Source organism: Amblyomma mixtum, chromosome 8 (genome assembly GCF_055824585.1).
Source record: "Amblyomma mixtum isolate Tamu chromosome 8, ASM5582458v1, whole genome shotgun sequence".
NCBI lineage: Eukaryota > Metazoa > Arthropoda > Arachnida > Ixodida > Ixodidae > Amblyomma > Amblyomma mixtum.
In genome coordinates this window covers 142,975,809-143,000,473 of record NC_143019.1, presented here as the reverse complement: position 1 = coordinate 143,000,473, position 24,665 = coordinate 142,975,809, and the positions used below count along the sequence as shown (strand labels likewise).

General features: G+C 51.7%; 2 protein-coding genes across 2 annotated transcripts in view; both read right to left on the bottom strand.

Annotated features, from left to right (window-relative positions):
• The window catches only part of LOC149334678 (uncharacterized), a 186,825-nt gene that overhangs the window by 141,186 nt on the left and 20,974 nt on the right, over positions 1 to 24,665 (bottom strand). Inside the window, exon 2 of the mRNA XM_089555289.1 lies at positions 7,222 to 7,284. Within this exon, the coding sequence (XP_089411415.1) occupies positions 7,222 to 7,284 (63 nt within the window). The remainder of the gene's footprint in view (positions 1 to 7,221; positions 7,285 to 24,665) is intronic.
• Positions 10,851 to 13,986, bottom strand: LOC149334680 (uncharacterized). Its single transcript, XM_089555288.1, has one exon. The coding sequence runs from the start codon at positions 13,517 to 13,519 to the stop codon at positions 10,865 to 10,867; it is 2,655 nt and encodes an 884-aa protein (XP_089411414.1). The 5' UTR covers positions 13,520 to 13,986; the 3' UTR covers positions 10,851 to 10,864.

Genomic DNA, 24,665 nt, shown 5'->3' with positions numbered 1-24,665 from the left:
CTTCATAACAATAAGCCCACGACCCGTGACCCTTCGGTGGATCCCTGGTCGCATGGGCATTCCCGGCAATGAGCTGGCTCATCAGCTTTCCTGCGATACTATACACTGGGCGCCGGGGATCCCATGGATGAGCCCACCGACAGAGCAGGCGGTCAGGGCTTCCAAACGCACTGTCGAGGAATAATACATGCAGCAAAAATTAGACTTAGCTGATTTGCCACCGCCACGCCCATCCTTGCCGATCCGTGAAGCTCGCATTCTTCGCCGAATACAGTTTAACCTCCTACACACACCAGCCAAACTTTATCTGTACCGGTACGCTTAAACACCTCAGTGCCCAAGCTGTCCACACACGTATGCACACATCGCACACTGCCTTACACAGTGCCACGCAGCCTTCCAGTCCCCCGCTTATCTCTCCCCGCCACCCCCACCGTGGCCCATCTGGCTCGCCTCCCTGGATCTGAAACTGTCACCTTGGCCGAGGACTTATTGAACGCATAACATAAAGGCTGTTTTTATAAAAGCGTCACACCACCACCAACACCTTCTTCCATGGTGCGCGTCTGAGAAGCGAGCGAGCGCATCGCTCCACATCGTAGATTGTTCGGGTTGGCGCCCGAACAATAGCGACACTCGGCGCAGCGGCTGCGGCGGAGCGACGGCTCGCGGCGTGCACCTGTGGCTCCAGCGCAGCTGGTTGCCATAGTAACGGCGCATGTGCAGTAGTGGACTTTGCCCGGCTCCGCGAAAAGCACTTCTGCTAGCCTTGTGTACCTTTGGCTACAAAAGTTTGGCGGCGGCCTGGGGTACTCAGAGCATAGGCATAGCTCATGACTGGTGCTTCTCGCGTAGTGGTTGCTGTGCTTGCTGCCCCTCTTCATGCAGAGCATCCACCATGGTCGCTACTTGAGGCTCAAGTGAAGATGGCAGCAGAGACCGCACCTCCTCTTGCACAGTCTCGCGGATGACACCTCGGAAATGGTCGCTACTTGGAGCTGTTCCGTCCAGGTGGCTCTCAGAGAGGACTAGGAGTGGTCTCTGGTACTCGCGCGTTTGTGTATGGATGGTATTTTAAATCGATTGCCCTTCGCTGGTGAACTGGGTGACAGCCTTTGGGGAATTTGTTGTCAGGCCGGCAAAAGTTTCTCCTTCGCATCACGATCGCAAAAGCTCACCTTCTCTTCGCTGAGAGCCGGCTAGGCGCGTCTAAAATGCACTTCATTTCCTCGACGAAAACGACGACGATCTCGTTTCGTAATAACAATTCTGCTCGGGTCGCACGATACTACCGAACGTTAAGTAGATCCGTTTATAAAAAAATCCAAGAGAGGCAAAACCTATTCGCTCTTTGGAACCATGTGTGCGCTTCCCTATCTGCAGCGAAAAAATGCTCCTCAATTTCGAACGGTCATCCCAGATGTTGACGAGCGCCCTATGGTCGTATTAATCTTCGAAACATGGCGGTACTTGTGGCCGCTGCAGAATGCATTGAGCGTTTGAGGATTGAAATGTCATAGTCGAGCCTTCAGGTTTCTCTTGTTTCTTCGTTGGCAGAACGCCTAACTCGGATTGATGCCCGTTAAGTCGGAAACTGCCTTGGTGGACCGGTGTGAAGGCATCTGGAACAATACGGATAGACCTAGCCTCATCGATTGCCAGGGGATGTTCTGGAAAGGTATGTGTCCCAGCACCTCCACCAGGTGTCACGCAGTAGTGACAATACAGTGAACAGCAGACAAAGGGACTGCAGTAACACCGAAACTGACTTTTTTGCGGGACTTACTTGAACACAGCAAGAAATGACCAGTTTGCTAGCGGCCACGCCAAGTGCGCTAGGAGGTCGTTAAAGAACAGACTGCTGTTTAAATCCGAAGGGTCAAATTAAAGGTAACGAAGAACTTCGGAGATGAAGTGCAGAAAGCAACTATGGACACCTCGAACATCGTAGAAGCAGTTCCTGCGCCTGCAATGTTTAGGGGGGATTTGGTCGCGTCAGCTTGAAAGAAACAAACATTACAAAGATTCGTGATAGTTTCATAGTACTCTTTTTTATACAATCAGCCACTGTGACTAGATTCCAGAAATTGCTAGCGAAACTTTTTTCGTGTTTTCTTTGACTTAACTTCCTTCCGCTGCCACCTACATCGGCTTGTGTACGCGTAGTGTGGACTGGTCAGTCCACACTACGGTACGGACTGGTCAGTATGGACTCAAGAGGCATAAGCTACCTTGCCTCATCTTCGAGGGCAATTTCCAAAGCTTCAGCTGCACCATTTCTCTATGACCTCATTGAGAGAAATGCGCAAAATATAACCGACCCCTATATATAGCCTTCATTTGACGCATTGGAAACCTCAGCTGTTATGCATGCACTGCGGAATCAGGGTGTAGAAGAGTGTTATGTGCAAATATTGGAAGATATCTATAACGACGGCACAGCTACCATAGCCCTTCATTAAGTCAGCAATAAAATTCCTATAAGGAAGGGTGTCAGGCAGGGGTACACGATCTCGCCAATGCTATTTACCGTTTGCAGCAGTTATTGCGAGGCTTGAATTGGGAGCAGTTGGTGATAGGAGTTAATGTAGAATACCTAAGTAATCTGCGATTCGCTGCTGACATTGCCTTCCTAAGTCACTAAGGACAAGAACTGCAAAGCATGATCAATAAGTTAGACAAGAGAGAAACGGTGAGTCTAGAAAGTAACATGCAGAAAAGCAAAGAAATGTTCAACCTTCTAGCAAGAGAACAGCAGTTCCCAATTGGTAGCGAAGTGCTGGAAGTAGTAAGGGAATGTGTATTTTTATGGTGCGTGGCGAGATCATGAGAGGAAACTAACTAGAAGGATAAGAATGGGGTGGAGCGCGTATGGGATGTTCTCTCACGTCATGAAAATGGCAGTTTACCAATATCCCTCATAAGTATAGACGCTTTACGGCGCCGTATTATGGAAGCTTTTTCTTCGATCACGTGATCCCGTCGCCATTACACGCCTCCTGACTGCTCGGTGCGCACCTCGTCGCGACGGCTGCTGCGTCTGATGGTTCGGTTCCGACAGGCAGTGTTTCGGCTGATACAGTTGTAAAGGAATGGCAAGACGACGCTGTGGTTTGACCAAAACTTCGAAGGCAATGGGAGAACCCTAATTTGATCGCTTGAGGCGTCAAAACGTGCAATGCTGGGAGAGCGGGATAGTTGGTAGCTCATCTAGGGGAAAATACAACGCACTCCTAAGACAGGGTCTAAGAAAGATAAGACAATACAGCGTCGCGGAGAGCCGCTGAGCTCTCCTCCTCTTCGTGCCAACGGGTGGATCGCCTGAATGGTTGTCTTTGAATTCGCTGAATGCTTTGCTTAATGTTTTTTTTTGTTATTATAAAAAACGGCAAAGTTTAATGCTCCTGCCGCAGAGCAAATCGTTGTCGTATTAGGTACATGCACCCAGACACGGCTCAGAAACGTTCACATGCACATCGTATGCATTTGTTTACAACCTGTTAACTGTTCTTAGAAAACCTAAAATACTTTCTACTGGACTGTTCAGACAGAAAGGCGACAAATTAAATATACTCACGAATGTTAACTATTATGCTAGCAGTACGATGCATCAAGCAGAATGCACAACCTGGTTTGCAGCCATTTCGAAGGATTCCGCGATATAAATGTTATAACGCGTGCTTTGCAACGCGTTCATACTACACGAAGTTTACGACTATGTCATCCTCACATATAAAATTGTGGTATGCTCCACGCTCGATATGCGCGCATGAAAATGCTCGAGGTCTCGTTGGTTGTAAATAATCAGCTTCAGTCTGAGCCTGCGGAGTCACTTTTAGTGACTTACTTGCATGGCCCGCAAGGAAGTGACACCCACCTCGCACAGCAGCCGTGACGCAAACGCTTTATTTCGAATATGGTTCACGAAAACTGCGCTGCTTCAGGCGAAGTTCGCAATTTGCACCAAGACGTCATGTAATACACGGACAGACAGTAAGGGTTGTCGGCTAGTATGGCTGTGCACTGCATGATCTACAATAGCGGTAAGCAGTAGCGTCAGTTGTGTTTTAAGCCTAGGCCTCTGGCCTCGGGAGCTCCTTTTACTAATACATCTGAACTGGCAGTACAGTGCACAGCAACTGAAAGCACGAAGTGACGGTTTCGGAGCCGGACCAGCTTGTTCATGCGGCTGTGTTGTGCACTTACCCTCGCAGATTTTCCACAAATGAAACCTTTCTTTCCATACTGGCTGTCTAGCGCTGGCGAACATGTTTGTTGGGTTCGTCCGTTCGGAAAGGGGGTATGGCGAACTGGCGCGAACAGGCGCAGTACGTCCATGTGCAGTTCGGTTCCGTGAAGCTCGCAAACGATCGCATCCTGCACCTTTAACTCTCTCTCGCCATTTTTGAAATCCACAGCAGAGCACGCATTTCCTCTGCATGTTCACCTCGTCGTGAAAAACACATTCGGCAGCGCCCCGCGATATTCATACTGCTGCGTTGAGGCGTACACGCCTGCGACTTACGAGGCCCGTAAATGCCGGAATACAGGGAGCGTTTTTACGGCGGCACGTCGGCGATATTCGCTCGACGGCGCGCACTCGACGACCGGCGTCGACAAAAACGGCCCCCGCCGCCGATCTAGACCCGCCAGATATTTACGCACGGCGTCCCGTGAGACCGGAAGCGGCGGGTGAAGAGAGCCAATAGCAGCGCCGAACGCCCGCTCTTCCGGTTTGGTTGCCCCTGCCCGCCGCCGGCAACATGGCTGCCGTGGCGGACGAACTAAGCAGGGACTTTTCGCGGAAATGTTATTATCGGGAAAATAAACCCTTCATCAGACATGAAATGTCACTTTTTGTTTTTTTTTTGTGAACACGGACGAATCTTGGATCGAAATGCTGCGTTTCCTCCCTGAAGCGAGAGTGTTGACCACTGCAGCCGGTGGTGTCCGGGGTTGAGCGGGCGTTCATAGGTACGCGACGGCTTGCATTCGAGCAATTCTTATAGATTCTTATAGATGCTTATGCACGCGTGCTAAAATAAGTACTTCGGTGCAGAAGTGAACACTTTCGTGATTTTAACAGAAGAGTCAGCGTCGCTGCTCTCACAGACCTCCTCGCTGAATAGTATAAGCGACTTGTTGATCACATTTGCTTTCGCGTCGAGGGATACGCGGCAGCCCGCCGCCCCTTCTCCACTCCGTGTATCTTCAGCCGGGCGTCGCGCTGCCTCGACGTCTTCTGCCGCGCGAATATCGCCGAAAAAAAACGTCGCATGTATCCCAGGCTTAATGACGCCATTTGGTGTCCAAGGGAAGAACTGCGCGCTGTAAACGGTCTACACAACAGGTGTATCTGACCGGTACCCCCCTCTGGGGCAGAAACATGGAGGCTAACGAAGAGGGTTCAGCTTAAGGTGGGGCAGCGCAGAGAGCTAAGGAAAGAAAAATGGTAGGTGTAACGTTAAGAGACGGAAGCGGGCGGACTGGGTGGGGAAAAAAACGTGGGTTACTGACAGTATTACCCAGTCGAAATCAAAACGGAGAAACGGACTTGGGCAGGGCATGTAATGCGAGGGCAAGATAAACGCTGGTCCTTAAGGGCAGCGGAGTGGATTCCTAGAGAAGGTAAGCGTAGCAAAGGTAGAGGTGGGTGGGTGGGGGGGGGGGGGGGGGAAGAAAGTTAGGTGGGCGGATGAGATTAAGAAGTCTGCGGGGATACGGTGGCCGCAGGTGGTAAAGAATATGGCTAATTAGAAAGACACGGGAGAGGCCTTTGCCCTGCAGCGGGCGTAGTGAGGCCCATGATGATGGTGAGCGGCATCAGGGTTTGTTACCGCCGGATTACCCATACCACTTCAGAGGGGGAAAGCAAACACTTCCTGGTAGAAGCCATTGTGATCTGAGAAGGAGAAGACGCGCCTGAAGGTACACTGTGGCCTCCACAAACCGCGAAGGGTGGTCCTGTACTGCTCCCCTAGTTTCCCTGCGGAGGGTAGCGAGATCATCATCCCGGAAACTAAGCCATTGTGTCAATCGGTATGGAACCGAAGGGGCCTGCTATGTAATGTATTTTCCTCAGTGTACGCGCTTAAATAAAGTACAGCATAGAATTTCGTCCAGGGAAGGTTGAGCCTAGACTCACCCCTTTCACATTGGTTAAGACTGTACGCGTTGGGTGGGTAGCCGCTTCTCCCCAAAGAGCCACCTAGTGAGAGCGCAGATTCGCGAAATCCGTCGAAATCCCGTTCCGTCTCCAAGCCTAGGGTGACGATGACGAATACGGACGAAGACGTGGGGGCCTGGAAAACCGAAGACCACTGTTTCACCCTTGTTAACTACTATTGATGATTTATCGGTTTTTATGGCTCTTTACACCATGTGGCATTAACTGTTTGTAGTCATCAAGTGTACCTGTTTTCAATTTTGTTACCTTCCCTTTTGAGATTCAGTTGACAGCTGTATCACCCGGTTATGTTTTCATCGGTTTTTATGGCTCTTTACACCATGTGGCATTAACTGTTTATAGTCGTCAAGTGTACTTTTTTTTCATTTTGTTACCATCGGTTTTGCAATTAAGTTGACTTTTAGCTTTATCACCCTGTTATGTTTTTATCGCTTTTATGGCCCTTACACCATGGGACGTTGACTGCATCTGATTACCTTTGCCTTTGCCTTCCTATACAGTGCGCGAGTTTCGCTCAATAAAATTCAATTGTCAGTCAGCGCTCTTTCCAGTCCCTTCTTCGTTTCGCCTTCAGGCTTCTTCTTTCGCGCTGTTTCACGTATGTCACCACTGGGTTGTATGCTATACATTACGTTATTCGCTTTTTTCTTTGTGCCGCACTTGAACTGGCAAGTGGAAAATTATCGAAGATTGGTGCCGTAGGCCTGAAGAAAAGGGACCTAGCACTAAGCTGTTTACTAATACACTGCGTAAACAAACCGGCACACTTTGGAGGGAACCTAAAATGGCCGCATGAGAACGCAAGTAAGGAGCTCATCTTTTTTTTTTTTAAATGAGCAACACCCACCTCGACAGAAACCGAGAAAAGTGCGAATTTTTATAAAGACGTTAAGTGATATGATTTAAAATTCCATTTATTCGCCTCATTTAATTTTCATTGTTTTTAACACAAATATTTGTGCACGAGTACAGCGACGCTTCACTTAACCTCAGTGTTTAGATTTGCCTCGTTTGCAAAAAAGTTTGTTACATACCATGTTACATTCCGAAGATTCTTCACAGTCACTGTAGTCGCCAGACGCTCTCACTGTAGTAAACTGCAAAAAATATAAATACATTATAAGCACTTGAGATCTGAGGAGCAACGGGTTGCGTTCCACTTCTCATGACCACTTGAAATGCACCTAATTCGTGCATTAACAATGATATGGTACACTTATTCTCCACTACCATGAACAAAACATTTTCAGTGTAAAAGGTGCACATCATAGGTGCGTTCTTGAGTTTGGCATCCCGCGAAATTCAAAAGTTGGCACGGAACTGTGCGTTGTCGCGTAACGACGTCAGCGCACCCAATCGCGCCCCGAGTTTACGAACTCTGTTACCCAGATGCTTCACTGAATAAAACAGCCTGTGATCAGGGCGATACTTTCGCCATGTCCGCAGCCACTACGTATTGTTGGATTCATGATGCTGCAGCAGGAGCCCGTCCATTCTTCCTCGTTGCTAACATAGCGGGGCTACTTTTCTCCAATTCAACATAAATGCGATTCTGATGTGGCATCATTATTCTGTCAAAAAGGAATACCCGAGATCATCGCCACACCATTGCTGTTGGCGGAAGCAAATTAACCCCTAGAGTTAGAACGGGCATATACCTTCCAATGTTTGCTAGTTTTGAGTTGGAGCAGTGGTGGGTTTGTCACAGAGACTGCTACTGTCAGCCGCAGCTATATGCCAGATTTGTCACATCATCGCCCTTACTTCGGCAACAGTTAGTTGTACAGCAGCGCACCAAAGAGGGGAGAAGTTGCCGAGGTATACGGGCGCTGTGTAATGGTGTTAGGTTAGTTGGTCTCCCGCGATCTCTGATGAACTCAAGCAGAAAGACAACGAACAGGAGACGGACGATGTGCACGGAACCGCTTCAGTTCACGTCATTCTTCTTTTCTTGCTCTCTGTATTTTTGCGCTCCTTCATCAGAGAAGGAGCGCTGTATTCCTCCATTCACCTAAGTGCTCTTTAGGCCAGGAAGCTTGCGTTGTTTATCACGTTTTCTGCTAGTATACACCGCTAAGCACTTAAGAAACCACCACGCATGAGCCTAAAGAGATATACGCTCCAAAATTGTATTTATGCTAATAATGTGCCCTGGAGCATGCTGGCATCCGGTATGTAGGGTCTAATGTGGCCCGGAATACATATCTTCTTGCGTCGAGCAAATATTCTTCATGTGTTTGACCGTCTATTTGTTGACAAAAAAAAAACAACTGAAAATGACACTGGGCAAATCCGCCGCGGTGGCTAAGTGCTTAGGACGATCGGCAACTGAGCCGGCGTTCCCGGGTTCGAACCCATCCGAGGCTGTCGCGTTTCCATGGAGGCGAAAGGCAAAAGGCGCCAGTACACTGCGCGTTAAATATCCCCAGATGACCGAAATTATTCCGAGGCCCTTCACTACGGCGTCTCTTTCATCTCTCTTCTTTCACTGCCTGTTTTATCCCGGCACGATTCGGGTTTCAGATGACCACCGAGATGTGTAGAAAAAAAATCAATTTTCCACTATACTGGATCTCTCAATGTCCGATTTCTTATGTAGAGTCTTTGCCAAAAGTCTGCAGCCCAAAGTGGCTGCTTCTGAGTTCTGCAGCACGGCTCGTTTTGCTTACTAAGGAACCCTAATCTCACATTGGTGGCAAGAACTTGCGTCGTCAACCCTCCCAAGCTTAAGACTCTAAATAAGCTAAAGAGCCCCGCTACACGACTTGCAAGCGAACCACTTGAGCTGTATACTTTTGACAAAGACTGCACCTGAAGCGACTACAGTCCCCTGCAGTTTGTAAACTCGGCCGCTTTTGAAAGCGGTAACGCCGCAACGTAGGAGCGCACACTCAACCAGGAAATTTTAAATCTGGTGAGCTTTAATGCAAGCTCCGATTGAACTGTGCTTCATTAGTGTTACTTTAGAAAGTTTTTGGCAAGAACAACAAGAAATGTTAATAATTTAGATTCTTAATTGCCAAATCAGGTCCTCTCCAAGCCTGTTGAGCTACACTGCGCGTCTGCGCAACGCAGCAGCACTTGAATATTCACTGATTTGCGTTTTCATGTTTTTAAAGCTTGGCACTAGTTAGCTGAACCAGCCTGTGTTAAGGAAGAAATATAAAAACTAAAGCAGTCCGCGAGGTTTAAGGAACATGCAAATATCTCTTAGTGAATCATACTTTGCTCTTCCGGAGCGGCACAGCATTCCAAAACAATCACCGCACTCCCAAATTTGTGCTATTGACGTACTACGTGTGTAAGGTGTAATGGGTGTAAAAGGAGCCACGTCTGATATTACTCAATGCAAGTTTAAGGTGGAAATCCGCCATTGAGAAAGCAGCGATGATTATGAGAACATAACCGACATTTAAGCATTGGGTTTAAGACGCCATGGGATGTAGCCTTACCGTATTGGTCACTTAGTTTTCGTTGAATGCTTTTAAAGAGTAACCCACTCACACGTACCTGTAATACATTATGTTAGAGGGCTGGCAGCTCCCGCTCTCCTCTCTTGATGTCTGTGGCATGATCGCATACGTGTTGCGCTTTTAGCGTGTGGCTTCACGACTGCTTAAGCGCTAACTATACAGGGTCTGTTCTGAAAGTAGTAGGACTAATTTTATTTTATAAAATTTATTCAAGAGAATAGTACAAACTATTAGACTTCTTCAAACTAGCGCCCTTCCGCACCTACACGCTGCTGCCAATGAGTTTTCCAGTTTTCGTACGGCTCCAGGAACGCCTCGACCGGAATGCTGTTTAGCTCCCTCGTCACGACCTTTTGAACCACCTCTACCGATCCGTGATGCTTCCCCTTGAGTGTCGTCGATTTTATTCTCAGGAATAGAAAAAAGTCTGGAGGGGCCAAGTCTGGGCTGTAGGGGGCCTGAGGTAGCGTTGCCGCCTTGTGCTGGGCAAAAAATCGGGGTCCTCATTCACATGATGAAGAAGATCCTGGCAGATCGCTTTCCGGTTGGCCTTTTGCTCCTCAGTCAACACTCCCGGCACCAACTTCGCGAACACTTTCCTCATGGCTAACTTTTCTGTTACGATCTCAAAAAGTTCGGTTTGAGGAATGCTCATGTCATCAGCAATCATTGTGATACTCATCCTGAGATCACAGTTCAGTAAATGTTTCACTCGCTACACATTTTCGTTGGTCTTGCTGGTCGAAGGGCGTCCGGAGCGGTCGACGCCTTCCACTCTTTCCTGACTTTCTCGGAACCGCTTGTTCCACACAAAAAACATCTGATCTACTCAGGGCAGCGTCACCGTAGGCCTCCTTAATGATGTCGTGAGTCTCTGCCCATTTTACCAAGATTTACACACAATTTTATCGCGTATCGCTGATCCAGTGTACGCTCCATGATTCAGCGTGACGAGACGTTTCGACAAGGGTTCACAGTACAAGTGACCTGCTCTCTTCAACGGCCGAGAGCCGACTGCCGATTTTCCCCAGCATTCCCAATATCCCCCTTCAACGATCCTGCACGCGCAGACCGCCTCTTGTCCGCCCGTTCGCCGAGGTGGGTGGTGGTAAAAACGTTTATTTCCTCTGAAAAGAGGGTTACATGGAGGTTGCTCTGGAGTCAGGCTTAGTGCCTTTCCCCTCACAAACACTAGGTGGAGTCCCTAGTACGGGACCCCAGTGGCTTCCGCTGCCGCCATAGCTCGTTCGACCATCGCCTTTTGGGCTTTCAGGTCGCAACAGGCGAGTAGGGTCGCCTCCCAGTCCTCTCGGGTGGGGTTTGGGTTTGGAGTAAAAGCAGGGTTGGAGGGGCACGCCCATACCATGTGGTAGAGGTCCGAGGACCTCTCCCCCCAGTGCGGGCACTCCCCGGAGAAGGCAGGGTCAAAGTGCTTTAGCGAGGCCGGGCACATCATGGTGTTCGTGACAAGGCGGAGGAACAGGCGTTCTTCCGCTCTCGTTAATCCTTTACACGGGTGGGGGTACAGTTTATGTCTGTCTTGGTATAACTGCGTTATTTCCCTGTAAGTGTAGGTCGGCGTGGCTTCCGCTACTTCTTCAGAGGAGGCGGGGGACGAGGTTGCCCGGTTAGAGAGCGCGCGGGCGGCTGCATCTGCTGCCTCGTTTCCTCCTAGCCCCGAGTGGGCCGGAGCCCAGACTATGAAGCGGTGGGATGGACCTCCTACGTACGAGCTGTTTTGCAGTAGCCGGTAGGCCAGGTACGGGACCCAGCCCTGTTGGACGTTCCGACACGCCCCTCGCGAGTCGGTTATGATTGTCTTGGAATCGGAGTGTGTTGCCGCTAATGCGATGGCGACTTCCTCTGCTTGAGTTACGTTTCGGGCTTTGAAGGTGAGCCCGTTCACCGTTTTGGACTCGTGGATCACCGCCGCCGTGTACCACCCGCCTTGGTGCGGGCCGGATGCGTCCACGTAGTATACCCCGGGTTTCCTTCCGTAGTGGTGAGCTAAGGCCTCTGCCCTGGCCCTGCGTCTACCCTCGTGGTCGTCCCTGGACATCTTAATTGGGAGTGGTCTTACGTGCAGGGCGTAACGCCACTCCTGAGGGAGTCTTACTCTCTCCTCGGTTAGAGTCGTGTGTTCTATGTGCAGACGGGCTAAAAGGCGGCGTCCCGACGGCGTCTGCGATAATCGCGTGTATTGACCTGTGAGGTGGGCTTCTCTAAGTTCATCGAAGGAGTTCGTCATACCCAGACCTTGGAGTCTCAGGTTAGATGTGGTTATCGGGAGGTCGAGGGCCTTCTTCGCCATTTTGCGTATTATCACCTCGATGATGTTCTGGTCGTGTTTGTTGAGGCGGAGATAGGGGGTCGAGTACAGGATTCTGCTTGTTACAAAGGCATTGGCCAGCCGCAAGGCGTCTTTGCTTCGCAATCCCCCTTTCTTGTTCGAGGCTCTGCGGACCATTCGGCCCACCTGATCTCCCACCTTCTTTAGTTTGTCGAGCGTGGTCGTCGCCAGCCTACGCTGGTGGATGAAAAGACCTAGGACTCTAATTTCTCTTCTTTCGGGTATCGGTTCCGATCCAAGTCTCAATTCTATCTTGTTTGTGCATTTTTTGTTGGGGCGAATGTGCACGAATTCGGATTTTTGAGGGGAGCAATGAAGGCCACATCTTTTCGCGTACTCGTTCACCGCGGTGGCCGCCTCCTGCAGGCTGGCCTCCATTTCTCCGAGAGAGCCCTGCGTGGTCCAAATGGAGATGTCGTCTGCGTACAGCGCGTACTGCACACCCGGGACTTTCTCCAGGTGTACCGGCAGGTTCTTCATTGCCAAGTTGAAAAGCAGGGGGGATAGCACCGCTCCCTGTGGCGTCCCTCTCGTGCCTAATAGAAAGGGGCCGTGTTCCGCGTTCTGGATCCTCACGTAGGCCTGTCTGTCCGTGAGGAAGCGTTTTATGTACTCGAAAGCGTTCTTGCCGCATCCCGTCTCTGATAGGTGTGTGAGGATCGCCTCGTGTGTCACATTATCGAAGGCTCCCTTCAGATCTAGGGCCAGCACTATCTTATCCCCGTTCGGATGTTCGATCGGGTTTAGTACCTCCCTGCTGAGCTGCAGCAGGATGTCCTGAGCCGATTTATTTGGTCTGAAGCCGTACATCGAGTCGGCGAAGACTCGCTTGTTTTCTAGGTACTCAGATAGTCTATCTCTGACCATAGCTTCCATCAGTTTGCCCACGCACGAGGTGAGAGAAATAGGTCTGAGGTTATCCGTATCTATGGCCTTGCCCGCCTTGGGGATGAAAGTTATCAGCGCCGTCTTCCACTCCGTGGGAAGTGGAGCTGCGCCCATCCAAACCGAATTAAAGTGTTCTAGGAGGGATTCGTATGCGCGGTCCGGCAGATTGGCTAGGAGTTTTACCGAGATCCCGTCCCTTCCTGGCGCGGTCCCGCGTTTCATCCTCGATACAGCGGCCTTGAGTTCGTATATTTTGAAAGGTTCGTCCAGCTCGGCATTTTGGGCTCCACTGTATATGTAAGCTTCTCCCCTTGGATCTTGGGTCGTGCTCAGGTACTGGTCCCGAAGCTTCAGTGCGAGCTGGGCCGTATTTCCTTGAAATGCATGTACCGCTCTCTGCAGGTGCTTCTGCGTCTCGGTGCGCGTCTGGTTTGGATCTATGAGCGCCCGGAAGAGGCGCCACGTATTTTTGCTAGACATCTGCCTAGCGGCCGCGTTGCACCTATCTACCCAGTTCGCGTCCGCGAGTTGCGCCGCGTACTCCGCCGCTTCTTTAGTGATTGCAGCGATCCGAGCTCTTAGCTTTCGGTTATGCTTCTGTCTACGCCATCTTTTGACCATGCTGCGTCTGGCTGCCCAGAGGTGGAGGAGGTGGGTGTCCACGTCCGTCACCGCCTCTGAGAGCTTTACCTGCGTCTCCGTCGAACGCAAGTTGATCAGCAGCTGTTTTGTCCAGGCTTGATATCCCTGCTTACCTCGTATATGGAGCTTACCTCGTATTCCTTTCGAAATTTCGTCCAGTCCGGCAGCATAGTGTGCCCCGTAGGCCTGGTAAGGGGTTTCGTACGGATCGTTATGCTGATCAGGCAGTGGTCACTACCGAGAGTTTCCTCCGTATTCGTCCACTCCACTCGCCTCGCGTTTTTCGTGAAGGTTAAGTCGGGACACGTGTCCCTCTGCACCGAGTTCCCTATCCGCGTGGGGCACGCCGGGTCAGTGTGTAGGGTTAGACCTAACGCGGACGCCGCCTCCGCTAGCTTCCGTCCTCGTATGTCTTCTCGATGATAGCCCCATGAAGGACTCTGCGCGTTGAAATCTCCCATTACTAGTAGCGGGTCTCGTCCCGCTTCCCTGATAGCTCTGCTCAGGAGTGCGGAGAAGGTTACGTTTTTTGCTTTAGGTGGGCAGTACACGTTCAGGATGTGTAGCGGTGAATCCTCCTTCTTCAGTGGCAGAAGAGTCACCATCACGTGCGAAAAGCTGGTTTGTAATTCCAGATCTACCAAATTTGCAGTGAAATTTTTGTGCACAAAGATGCACGTTAGGGGGTCGAGTTGGAACGTTTTGTAGTTTGTGAGGCTCACGTTCCCGCCAGGTTCCTGTACGGCCACTACTGCCGGAGTATGCTCGTACGTAGACAGGTGCATCCTAAGATCCGCTCTCTTAGTCCTCGATTTCAAGCCTCGACTATTCCACTGGGTTAATGTTATGGGACACTCTTTAGTTTGTCTCGCCATGTTGTATCTGGAGATTGTTGTTATTCTGGAGGGGAAATTGCTCCTGGTGGTCTTCCTCCTCGTCCTCGCTCAGCACCCTACGCATCCTGTAGGCTCGGGGATTCTGGAGTCTCCTCGTGTTAGCGTATTTGCGAACCGTCATCGCTTTCGCTATCTGTTGTGAGACTATGGTGGGAATGGATTCCTGGACCCTTCTCATAATAGCTTCTAGTTTATTTTCAAGACTAGGTTCCGCGTCGCTTTCCATCGCCTCCTCTTGCTGAGGTGGCTGGGGTTTAGCCAGCGCACTTTCTAGTTTGCTCGTTAGCACCTCGATCTGCGCTTTTAGGGCTGCTATCTGGTTTCGTAACTCGGTTTCTACTGGGTTGGGTGTGGGTGGAGAGGAAGGTTTGGGAGGAGGAGGAGGAGGAGAGGCGGTCCCACTCACCTGCTGCTTCCCGTTCTGGACTATGCTGGCCCAGGTCCTCTTTTGCTTGGGTTGATCAGAAGTCGACTCCCTGTTAGGTGGAGGGGGCGGGAGATTCCCGCTTCCTCCCTTTTTCTTCTTGTTTTTTTTCCTCTTTTTCCGCTTTTTCTCCTGATTGCTGGGTTGTTGCTGCGCGTTCGTGCGGAATTTCGCCGTGCAGTCTCTTGAGTTCGTGGCGTGTTCGCCGCCACACACCGCACATTTTGGTTTGCACACGTGAGGGGACCGCACCCCCTCCACAAACGGGGCTTGCGTTCCGCAGAGTCCGCAGTTTTCTTGTCTCGGTGTCGGGCAGGTATCTGGCCTATGTCCCACCGTGCCGCACAGGTTACACGCTGGTATGGTGCGGCGGTACGTTGCTACCGGTATCACTTGCGCGTTGTACAGTACAGCTCTGGGCTTGTACTTGCCTTCGAAGGTTATTCTGGCTTTGTTCGAAGTTCCGAACTTTCGGATCTCCAGGATGGTGCTCTCTCCGTGAAAGCTTTTCACCTTCCCTCGCAGGGACTCGGTGGTTTCCAGATTGGCCACTGTGATGACTCCGTGAACCACGTTGTCTTCGCTCTGTTTTACGTGCCCGTGCAAACGGAGGTCTGCTCCTTCTTGGAGTTGTATCGCAAAGTCCCCGACCAGTTTGTCTTCCGCGTGGATGCTCGACGTGCCCACGATGATCAGGGTTTGGTCCGGGGATATTGTGAAGTAAAAGTTGTCCGCTTCGGCCTCACCGACTCGCTGTCGTAGGGCTAGGCCTAGCTCACCGTGTTGTAAGTTCTTCAAGCTTGTCGCTGTTAATGGCTTGATGATTAGCACCACATCGTCTGGTCTAAATCTGCAGAGAAACTTGGGTTTCCATGCAGCTTTGACTTGCATTGGGCCTCCGGCTGCGCGCTCATCGGATGCCTTGTCGGGTTGCGCATGGTGGCCTCCGTGGGCTGACGTGGCCTTCCCTTGCGCGCAGGCTTGGAGTTTCTGGGCTCTTTTTTCAAAAGCCCGGATCACATTAGCGTTGCAGGCTTGGTCCCGACTGGTCTGCGGCACAGTTGACCATGCCATGCCTTCCGGGTCGTAGCCGCGTTGCTGGTTTGCGCTTGCCATGTTGGCTTGGAGCGGCCTCCCCGCCGCCGAACGCCGGCGTTCAGCCGTGAAGCTGCGTCGCGGCGCTATGGTGGATGGGAGGAAAAACGCTAAAAAAAAAAGTCAACAAATCGGCCCACCGGGTTGGGAGTGGTCTCCCTGCGTGCCGGCTGACTTGATGGTCCTGTCAAATCCAATATTGTCGGGATCCAACGCGTTGGTCCGCCGCCACGGTCGAAAATCGCCGGAGCCGATGTCCCATGCGTCCGCTCGCTACGCGCGCTGGTAGCGCCCCTTCGCCGAGGAAAAAACCAATCCTACTACTTTCAGAACAGACCCTGTATAAGCAATGGGCATTCGCTAGGAGCCGCCGCGATCACTTAGCGCCAGTGCTACCTAGCGAGCGGCGGTGAGATTTTGTTGCGGAAGCAACACTACGCTAGGTGTGAGTGATTTCACGGAGCCACGGAGAGCCCCAACTGCGCATGCGCGAAGAGCGAGTGACGTCGAAGCAGCGCGGAGCCGCCGCCGACCCCTCCGCCAAGGTAGATGTACTATGGTAGCGCGTAGGCTGCATAGAAGCCCATAAGTTCAAAACATGGCGGCTTATGGTGCGCAGCCAGCGCCGTCTTCGAAATGCGTGGACAACTAAAAAGTGACGTCATAATTAAAACAAAAACGCGACGTCGAAGTCACGTGTTTTAGTGACGTCATATTCGTGACGTCAGCGTCACGTGCTGCTTGGCGGGAAAAATAAACTGCTCAACGCCGCGAGGCCGCGACGCTTCAGCGCGACACCCGACACGAGAACGAAGAAGACACGACGAGTTGTGCCTTTTTCCTTCGTCCTCGCCTCAGGTGTCGCGCTCAATGTCGCAGGTGTAGCGCTGAATCGATGAAATATGACGCCGCCAGACAGGTTATCGCTCGCACATCGTGCAACCGCACACCTCTTTTTTGCGTACGGGGGCCCCATGGTCACAGACGATGCCCTTTTGGGGCAAAAGCGACAGAACCGCACCCAACCGAACGAAACTACACAGAAGCGCTGGCAAAAGGGAAAAGCGGAAACTGTACACGAACGATGCACACCAAGAACTCGAGCTACAAGCAACGAGGAAAAAGTAGGGCTAGCAGAATCGAGTTTCAAACAAAAGCAAGCAGAATGGTCAAAAGATATGACCAGGGTATTACATCAGAGCACCGTCAACCTTGGCATCGTCCCGCTGCCATTGTCGCTGCTCTGAGCGAACGCTGTCATAAAATTTTTACAAAGCAAGCGCTATACTTTATAACAAATTGCACACAACTAAAACATTTAAAAATAGAATCACTGCAATTGTTTTTGAATGCTTTTTAAATACAAAATATGTCCTAATTATTTTCCTCTTCTAGTCGTGTTTGTCCACTCATTTCATTTTGGCGCTTTAGTTCCACCGCTAATTTGATGTCGCTAGCACTTGGTTCTGGACCGCTTTGGAGCCCCGGCTTCGCGACCTATTTCAATTGACCTTGCCTCCGCTGCGCGGGTAACTGAGAGGTGGCGTCGCCGCTGCGCCAGCAGTGCATTCTCTAGGAGTGACGTCACACGGCGCACAGCTGCGGCGCTGGGCCCACCGCCGACCCCTCCGCTACGCGGGTGACTCAGAGGTGCCGCCGCCGCCGCGACTGCCGCGCCGTTGCTTCTGCAATTCTACTCGGGATGGCCATTGGTCGAACCACAGCCAATTTTTGTTGCGAAAGCAAGACTACGCTAGTCGCCGAGCCATTTCGCGGAGCCGAGGAAAAGCCATACTGCGCATGCGCGAAGACGGCGCACAGCTGGCGCGCCGTCGCCGTCGCTGCGCGGGTGACTCAGTGCTCTGTCATAATCCGAGGTAACGCGCACAGCAATGCCACGTCATGTTGGCCAAAGCGAGAGCCTCTCCGACGCCGCTTGACCACCGACGTCTTCGGCGGCTTCGGCGCACTCTGACGGTGCTGGCGTCGAAACGGAACATGTGCCTATTCTGCGCCGGGCATGCCGAAGCCCCTAACCCAGAATGCACCGCGCGCGGCGTCTGGGCAGCGCGTACCCGCTACTCGGAGGCAGCAGGCCGGACGAATGGATTTCTGCGCATGCGCGCGGCTTGTCGCTCAGCGCTGTCTCGCGTCACCGCGGCTGGAGTAAGGGGGGAGAATTTCTGCCCGGCGCACTTTTTCCTTCCTCCATGCCGGCGCAGCGTCGCCAACGTGACGTGACCTACCGAAACCGCCGCGCTTGCGCGCGCCGAGAACGTTGGAGTATAACAGAGCCGTGAGAGGTGCCACGATCACCAGTTGCGCATGCGCAGTAGCGGCGCATAGCTATCGTGCCGGGGCCGCCGCCGTTCCCGCGCGCTCTCCATCGCCTCTCTCTCTCCTCGTTGCTTTTGCAATCCTCGAGGTTTAACCAGACCTAAACCACTGCCATTTTTTTTTTTTGCAGGATCGATCCGGCCTAGCAGACTGAAAAGCCTAGCGCAAAGTTGCCGCAAACGAAAGCGTGCGGATAATTTTCCGAACATGGCCCAAAGGGCTAAAGTCGGAGTTGTTATTATTATTTTTTTTTTCGTAGAGGAGCCAGTGTTGTCAAGCGCCTCTGAGATCACAGCAAAATGCATGCCGCTGACGAGCTACGCGCTGCTGTAATGGCTCACAATAAACGCTTGTATTTTTCCCGCCTGCACATTTCGAGGCTCTTTTAATATGCTAACGCGTTCCCATTGCTACCGTTGCGCCGTGCTTGCCCGCGTCTGTCGTGCAGTCGTATATACGTACCGTAGCTAGCGTATGAAAGTGCTAAAACTCTCTAGTGCCGGCACCAAAACACTCCAGGTGACCGGCGGCTCTTACGTGCCAAGCGAAAAAATTCCCGCATCGTGCAGCTGTCGCGCTGTGGACTCAAGACGCAAAGTTTCTGTCAAGACTTAGCCGAGCACGAGCTTGGGGTGTTTCTGCGTCTATAAAGCGGTAGTGAAAGGATTTGGCGGTTGGCAAGTGACATAAGGAGGACTGCAGTGTATGAAGTAAGTAATAATTATTACCAGGCTCTGGTGTAAACGTCCCAAGTTGTGCAACAGTTAATTTCCGCTGAAACTATAAAAGCTTTCCTAAAGCCATTTGACCACTTCAGATGTTTTCACCTTGGACAAAAAGGGTGAAATATCTTTTAAACGGGCTGTACAGATCCAGTAGTAAGACAATGATGCTCTTTATTCTCATGATTTTCCAGTGCGCGCCCAAACTTACCCAGTGATTCATATACCGCATGCGGAAACAGTTTACCGCACGCTTCGGGCGCTTAGCGGTAAACTGTTTCTTCTAGAACTTTAATATATATATATATATATATATATATATATATATATATATATATATATATATATATATATATATATATATATATTTGCACACATCTATGAGAGTTTGTTTTGAAAAGAAGCTAGCTGCCCTTAGCGAAAAAGAGGATGTGCTTAAAATGCATTTCAAACATATTGCATTAATTTCATATTTATTTCGCATTTTTTTGTCCTTATGCTTAAACTCCAATACGAATGTTTTCTAAGGATACTACGAATAATATTTTGAACGTTCCTTAAAATACGTGAAAAGTACATTTTTGCGCGCTTAGCATATTTGTAATGCATTAAAACTATACTAAAAAAAATAAGGAGCAACTTTAGCGGCTAAAGTGGTGAAAGGCGAAAACCTGAGTGCTGCATTCTGCTACGCGATTGTTCGCTTCACATTCTGTTGGTGCATTAATTAACTGCTAATTAATGACGCTTATTCTTTGCCTTTAGAAGTGCACGGAACGCGACAGCATGTTGTAGCCCTGCCAGGGAGTCCACGGAACGCCACCACCCGAACGGCGCGATGCGTTGCCCTTTAAACGCAACGTTTTTTGAGGAAAGGAAATGGGGCTGTAATTCTCTGTCATCTCAGTGGACACCTGAGCCGCAGCGTACAGGAAGGGGAAGTGTGAGTGAAAGAAGAGGGGCCGTAATGAAGAAAATGAAAATTTTATTTGAGGAAAGGAAATTACGCAGTAACTGTCTCATACATCTCAGTAGACACTAGTCGAAAATTTTATTTGAGGAAAGGAAGTTGCGCAGTAACTGCCTCACATATTTCGGTGGACACCCGTCAAAATTCGCGCGCGGTGACGTCACGACAATTTGGACCAATCTGGAACGCGGACAAATACGCCTTGCTCGTCGGTAAATTGGTTTTTGAGTAAAGGAAATGTATCTGTCTCTCATATCTCGGTGGACACCTAAACCTCGCCGTAAGAGGAAGGGAGGAAGATGGGAGTGAACGAAGACACCGTATTCACTAGACGCGGGAGAGCGTCGCGTCGGTGACGGGAGCGGTCGCATGCCGCGTCGGCTCCGTGATAGCTCGCAATCAATTGCGATACATCAAGTTTTCCCCCTGTAAGCCTGGTACCATCGTCTCCAGGAACCTCAGCGGCACCCGTCTACACCACGTTTGTAAAGGTGGGGCCAATTTTTGACCACTTTTCGGGCATTTGAAGTCTTCGTCACGCCGCGGTGGTGCTAAGCCTAACGGCGCCGGGGCCTGCGATGACCCCGGTCGGCGATCCCTCGGCCTCGGCGGCTCCAAATCAAGTCACCGGGTACGACCCACAGTCCTTGCGGATCGTAACAATGGATACAAACCAATCCGAGGGTACTACTCAAGGCGAGGATCCTCTACCAACCGAGGACGATTACCTTGAAGATATGGTCCGCGTCTGGCGCGGAAAGAAGAACGCGGCGGCGGCATCGAGGGACGCTGGTGCTGGTGCCACCCAGCAACAGGCGCCGGCTAGCTCTACGCATACGCAGGGCGGGAGTGCGCTGAACGCAACCTCGAAGCGCTCCAGGCAACTCCGGTGGCGGCCGCAGAACACGCCGCGTGTCGAAAAAGACGACATCGTCGTGGTGCTGAAACCGCGAAACACGGTCGACCTCAGAGCAACTTTTGGTCCCGGACAAGCCGGCGCTGCAATCCGCAGCATCCTCGGGGACGACGCAAATGCAGGACTTGCGGTGTGGCCTGTTTGGGACCAAAACGTGCTAGTATGTGCGTTGAAATCAGTCGACGCCGCGGAGAAGCTACTCCGGGATGTTGTGCTGCGGGTTGGGGAACGCGAGCTACCGTTCCGGGGACACCCCAAACTCTCCGGTGCGTTCTGTCGCGGCGTCGTGAGTGTTTCGCCTGACGAAACGTCTGAAACCGTTAAAAGAAAACTCTGTGCGGAACCAAATGTGGTGTCTGTGCGCAAGCTGGGGGGAACCCCGGTTGCGGTGATCACCTTCGCGGGGACTAAGGTGCCACGGACGGTGTTGTACAGCTACGAACGGCTCCCTGTTCGCCTGTACAAGAAAACAGTGCCTGCATGCCACCGCTGTGGCACAGTGGGCCATCGGGCCGGTGCGTGCCCGCGACCACAGCCGGGGCGCTGCAAACGCTGCGGAGTCCAGGTTCCCGATGCCACTCCTGACGGCCCGGCGGAACATGAATGCGTTCCGAGCTGCCTCATCTGCGGAGGCGGCCACCCTACCGGAGCTCCTGGCTGTGCCGGGCGGTTCCGGAAACCCATCAAACCCAGCTCCCCATCAGGATCCAAACCGAAGACAAAGACGGGGCCCAAGCAGGCTCCTCCGCCCAAGGCCAAGAAAGCGTCAGCCGATCAGGAAACCAAGGCCAAAACCGGGCCATCGAAACCTGTCAAGTCCGCGACCCAGGCGGCGCCTCCGGTCCTCAACGCCAGGGACTTCCCGCCCTTGGCACCCGTCCAACCACAGGTGAGCAGTTGGAGTAGGGCAGTCTCCGGGCCCTCTACCCGTCCCTCCCCTACTTGTCCCTCTCCTACCGAAACCGCCCTACAGCAGCAGGTAGAGGAGCTCAGGCGCCAGAACCAAATTCTAGCGCGCAAAATTCAGGAATTAGAGGCCAAACAGGCCGGGTCATCTGAACCAATGCAAGAAGCTGAGCCAGACGACGAGGATGACGGATCATCCGTAACATCTTGCCTCACTAGCGTCTCGCGGCAGAGCGGGGACACGGTAGTTGGATCAGCTGGTCGCGTCGCCGGCCTAGAGGCACTGCAGGCCAAACCGAGCAACTGGAGGAGCAAGTGGCGGCCCTCCCGAACCAAATCATGTCAGCAGTCCGCGAGTCCTTCCAGGACATGTTCAAGGCAGCTTTAACGCAAGCACTTCCCGACCTTATGGCCCAGCTCACTGACTCGGTCCTTAAAGCCGTGCAGCCCTGGGTCAGCACCCAAATTAAGAACGCCACAAGCTGCGAATCCCCTCACCTCAAACGTAAGACAGCCTTCCGTCAGGCAGCGGAGGAACATGGTTCAGGCTCGGCAGCTGGTGGGTCGGTGCGGCCCCTCACTGGGGTTCGCCGGCTCCCGGCCAGAGCTATTCCGATCACCCTTAAATAAATACGACAAGATGGCTAGCAGATGTAATAGGCATGCTAAAAATTTTGAAAAATTCCAGATCATCCAATGGAACTGCAGGGGTTTCAGATCTTGGAAAAAGCAGTCACACCTCCAGCTTTACCTGCAGTCCCTAGGTGACATGCCGGCGCTCATTGCCCTACAGGAGCCCGGCATAGACGCTAAATTATCAGGCTACAGCACCTTTCAGGGGGGCCCCTCTACGTGCATCCTGGTGAATAAGGCTTACACCGTAGTTCAGGTCGACTTAGACTTGAGTACCGAGCAAGAATATACAATGGTCCGAGTACTGCCTCTCAGACGCCGCGACCCGTCAATACATATCCTCAACATATACTGCCCTCCGCGTAAGCCGCGCGTAACTTTCAATGAAATCTTCCTTCGCGCGATAAAATTGGCAGCCAAAGAGCCTCTAGTGATCGTTGGAGACTTCAATGCTTCCAGCCTTCATTGGGGCTACCACTTCGAACAGGCAAGAGGACGTAAGCTGGCGGAGCTCATCTCCACCCTCAGCCTCACGTTGCTCACGGACCCGGCGTATCCCACTCGAGTGGGGAATTCGGTAACCCGCGACACGTGTCCAGACCTTTCTCTCGTTAAAAATGCTAGAGCGGCTGCATGGGAGAACTTGGGAGATTCTCTAGGCAGCGATCACCTCCTTCTCCGGATTACACTCGAGGCAAAGGCAGCGCGCAAAAAATGGGGTCAGGCCAAGCTGACCGATTGGCACAAATTACGGAATCACACTATCCCTTCCGTACTATTTTCCGGCGGCTACGCGGAATGGGCTAACCACGTATACAACATTCAGAAACAACACGTCACAACACTACAAACCACCGAAGAGATCCCCGCAGTGGACACCCACCTGCTGCATTTGTGGGAGGCGCGCCGGAGCTTAACTAAACGGTGGAAAAAGCAGAAAACTAATCGCAAATTACGCGACCGCATAGCCAAACTCACAGAGCAGGCTGCAGCGTATGCTGCCGAGCTATCAGATTGAAATTGGATAGCACGCTGCGACGCCGCAGCTCATCAGATGAGCTCGAAGGGGACGTGGCGTCTCTTTCGCAGTCTAATCGACCCCTCCCAAACGAGAGGGGAGACGCAAAAGCAGCTCTGGCGGGCTCTGCAAGGGTTCCAAGGTACGACGGCGCAACTTGCGGACACTCTGTGCGACAGATATCTCTGTCGTATGGAGGACCCGCCTGGGCCACAGTACATGTACTCTGGCAGGCATAATTAAACACTCGATGCCCCTTTTGAGTTGCACGACCTTAAGGCGGCCTTAGCAAAAATGCGCCGGGGTACGGCTCCGGGACGGGACCACATAACAGTGAACCTGTTGGCGAACCTACCGGACTCAGCCTACCTTCATTTATTAGAATACATCAACCAGATCTGGGACGGGCGTCCACTCCCTCCCGAGTGGAAAACGTCACTTTTGACGTTTATCCCTAAAACAGGTAAGGCCGTGAATACGGACAACCTGAGGCCCATATCACTGACCTCATGTGCGGGCAAGCTTATGGAGACGATGGTACGGGATCGCCTCTCTCCATACCTGGAGAGTAAGGGCTTCTTTGCAGTCACCATGTTCGGGTTTCGCCCTCACATGTCTGCACAGGATGTCCTTCTCCAGCTGCACAGGGATGTAATACGACCCACAACTATGCAACACAATGACAAAGCCATCCTCGCCCTTGATCTGAAAGGGGCTTTCGACAATGTGAAACACGGAAGCACCCTGGCCAACTTGAGTTCTACCGATTGTGGGGCTAGGACCTACGCGTATGTAAGAGATTTCTTGTCTAATCGCCAGGCCTTTCTTCGGATTGAGGGCGAGGAATACGGGCCTTACATGATGGGAACACGGGGTACCCCTCAGGGAGCAGTGTTATCACCGCTCCTGTTCAACATTGCTATGATGCGCCTCCCAAGCCAATTGGCCCGGGTGGAAGGCATTCAACACGCGTTATATGCAGATGCTATTACAATTTGGACCACTCAGGGGAGCCTTGGAGACATGGAGGACCGCCTTCAGCAGGCTGCTTCCATAGTCGATGCGTATGCTAATGACTGTGGGCTCCAATGTGCTCCAGCGAAATCAGAGCTTCTGCATGTCAGAGCGAACCCAAAGGATAGGACAGCAATACACATCTCTGTTGACCAAATATTTAGGGGAATCCCCCAAGGTGGAGTAGATTTTTA

Bases quoted from the DNA above. Each gene is read 5' to 3' on its own strand.
- LOC149334680 (XM_089555288.1), bottom strand. From the start codon at position 13,519: ATGGTCAAAAGATGGCGTAGACAGAAGCATAACCGAAAGCTAAGAGCT.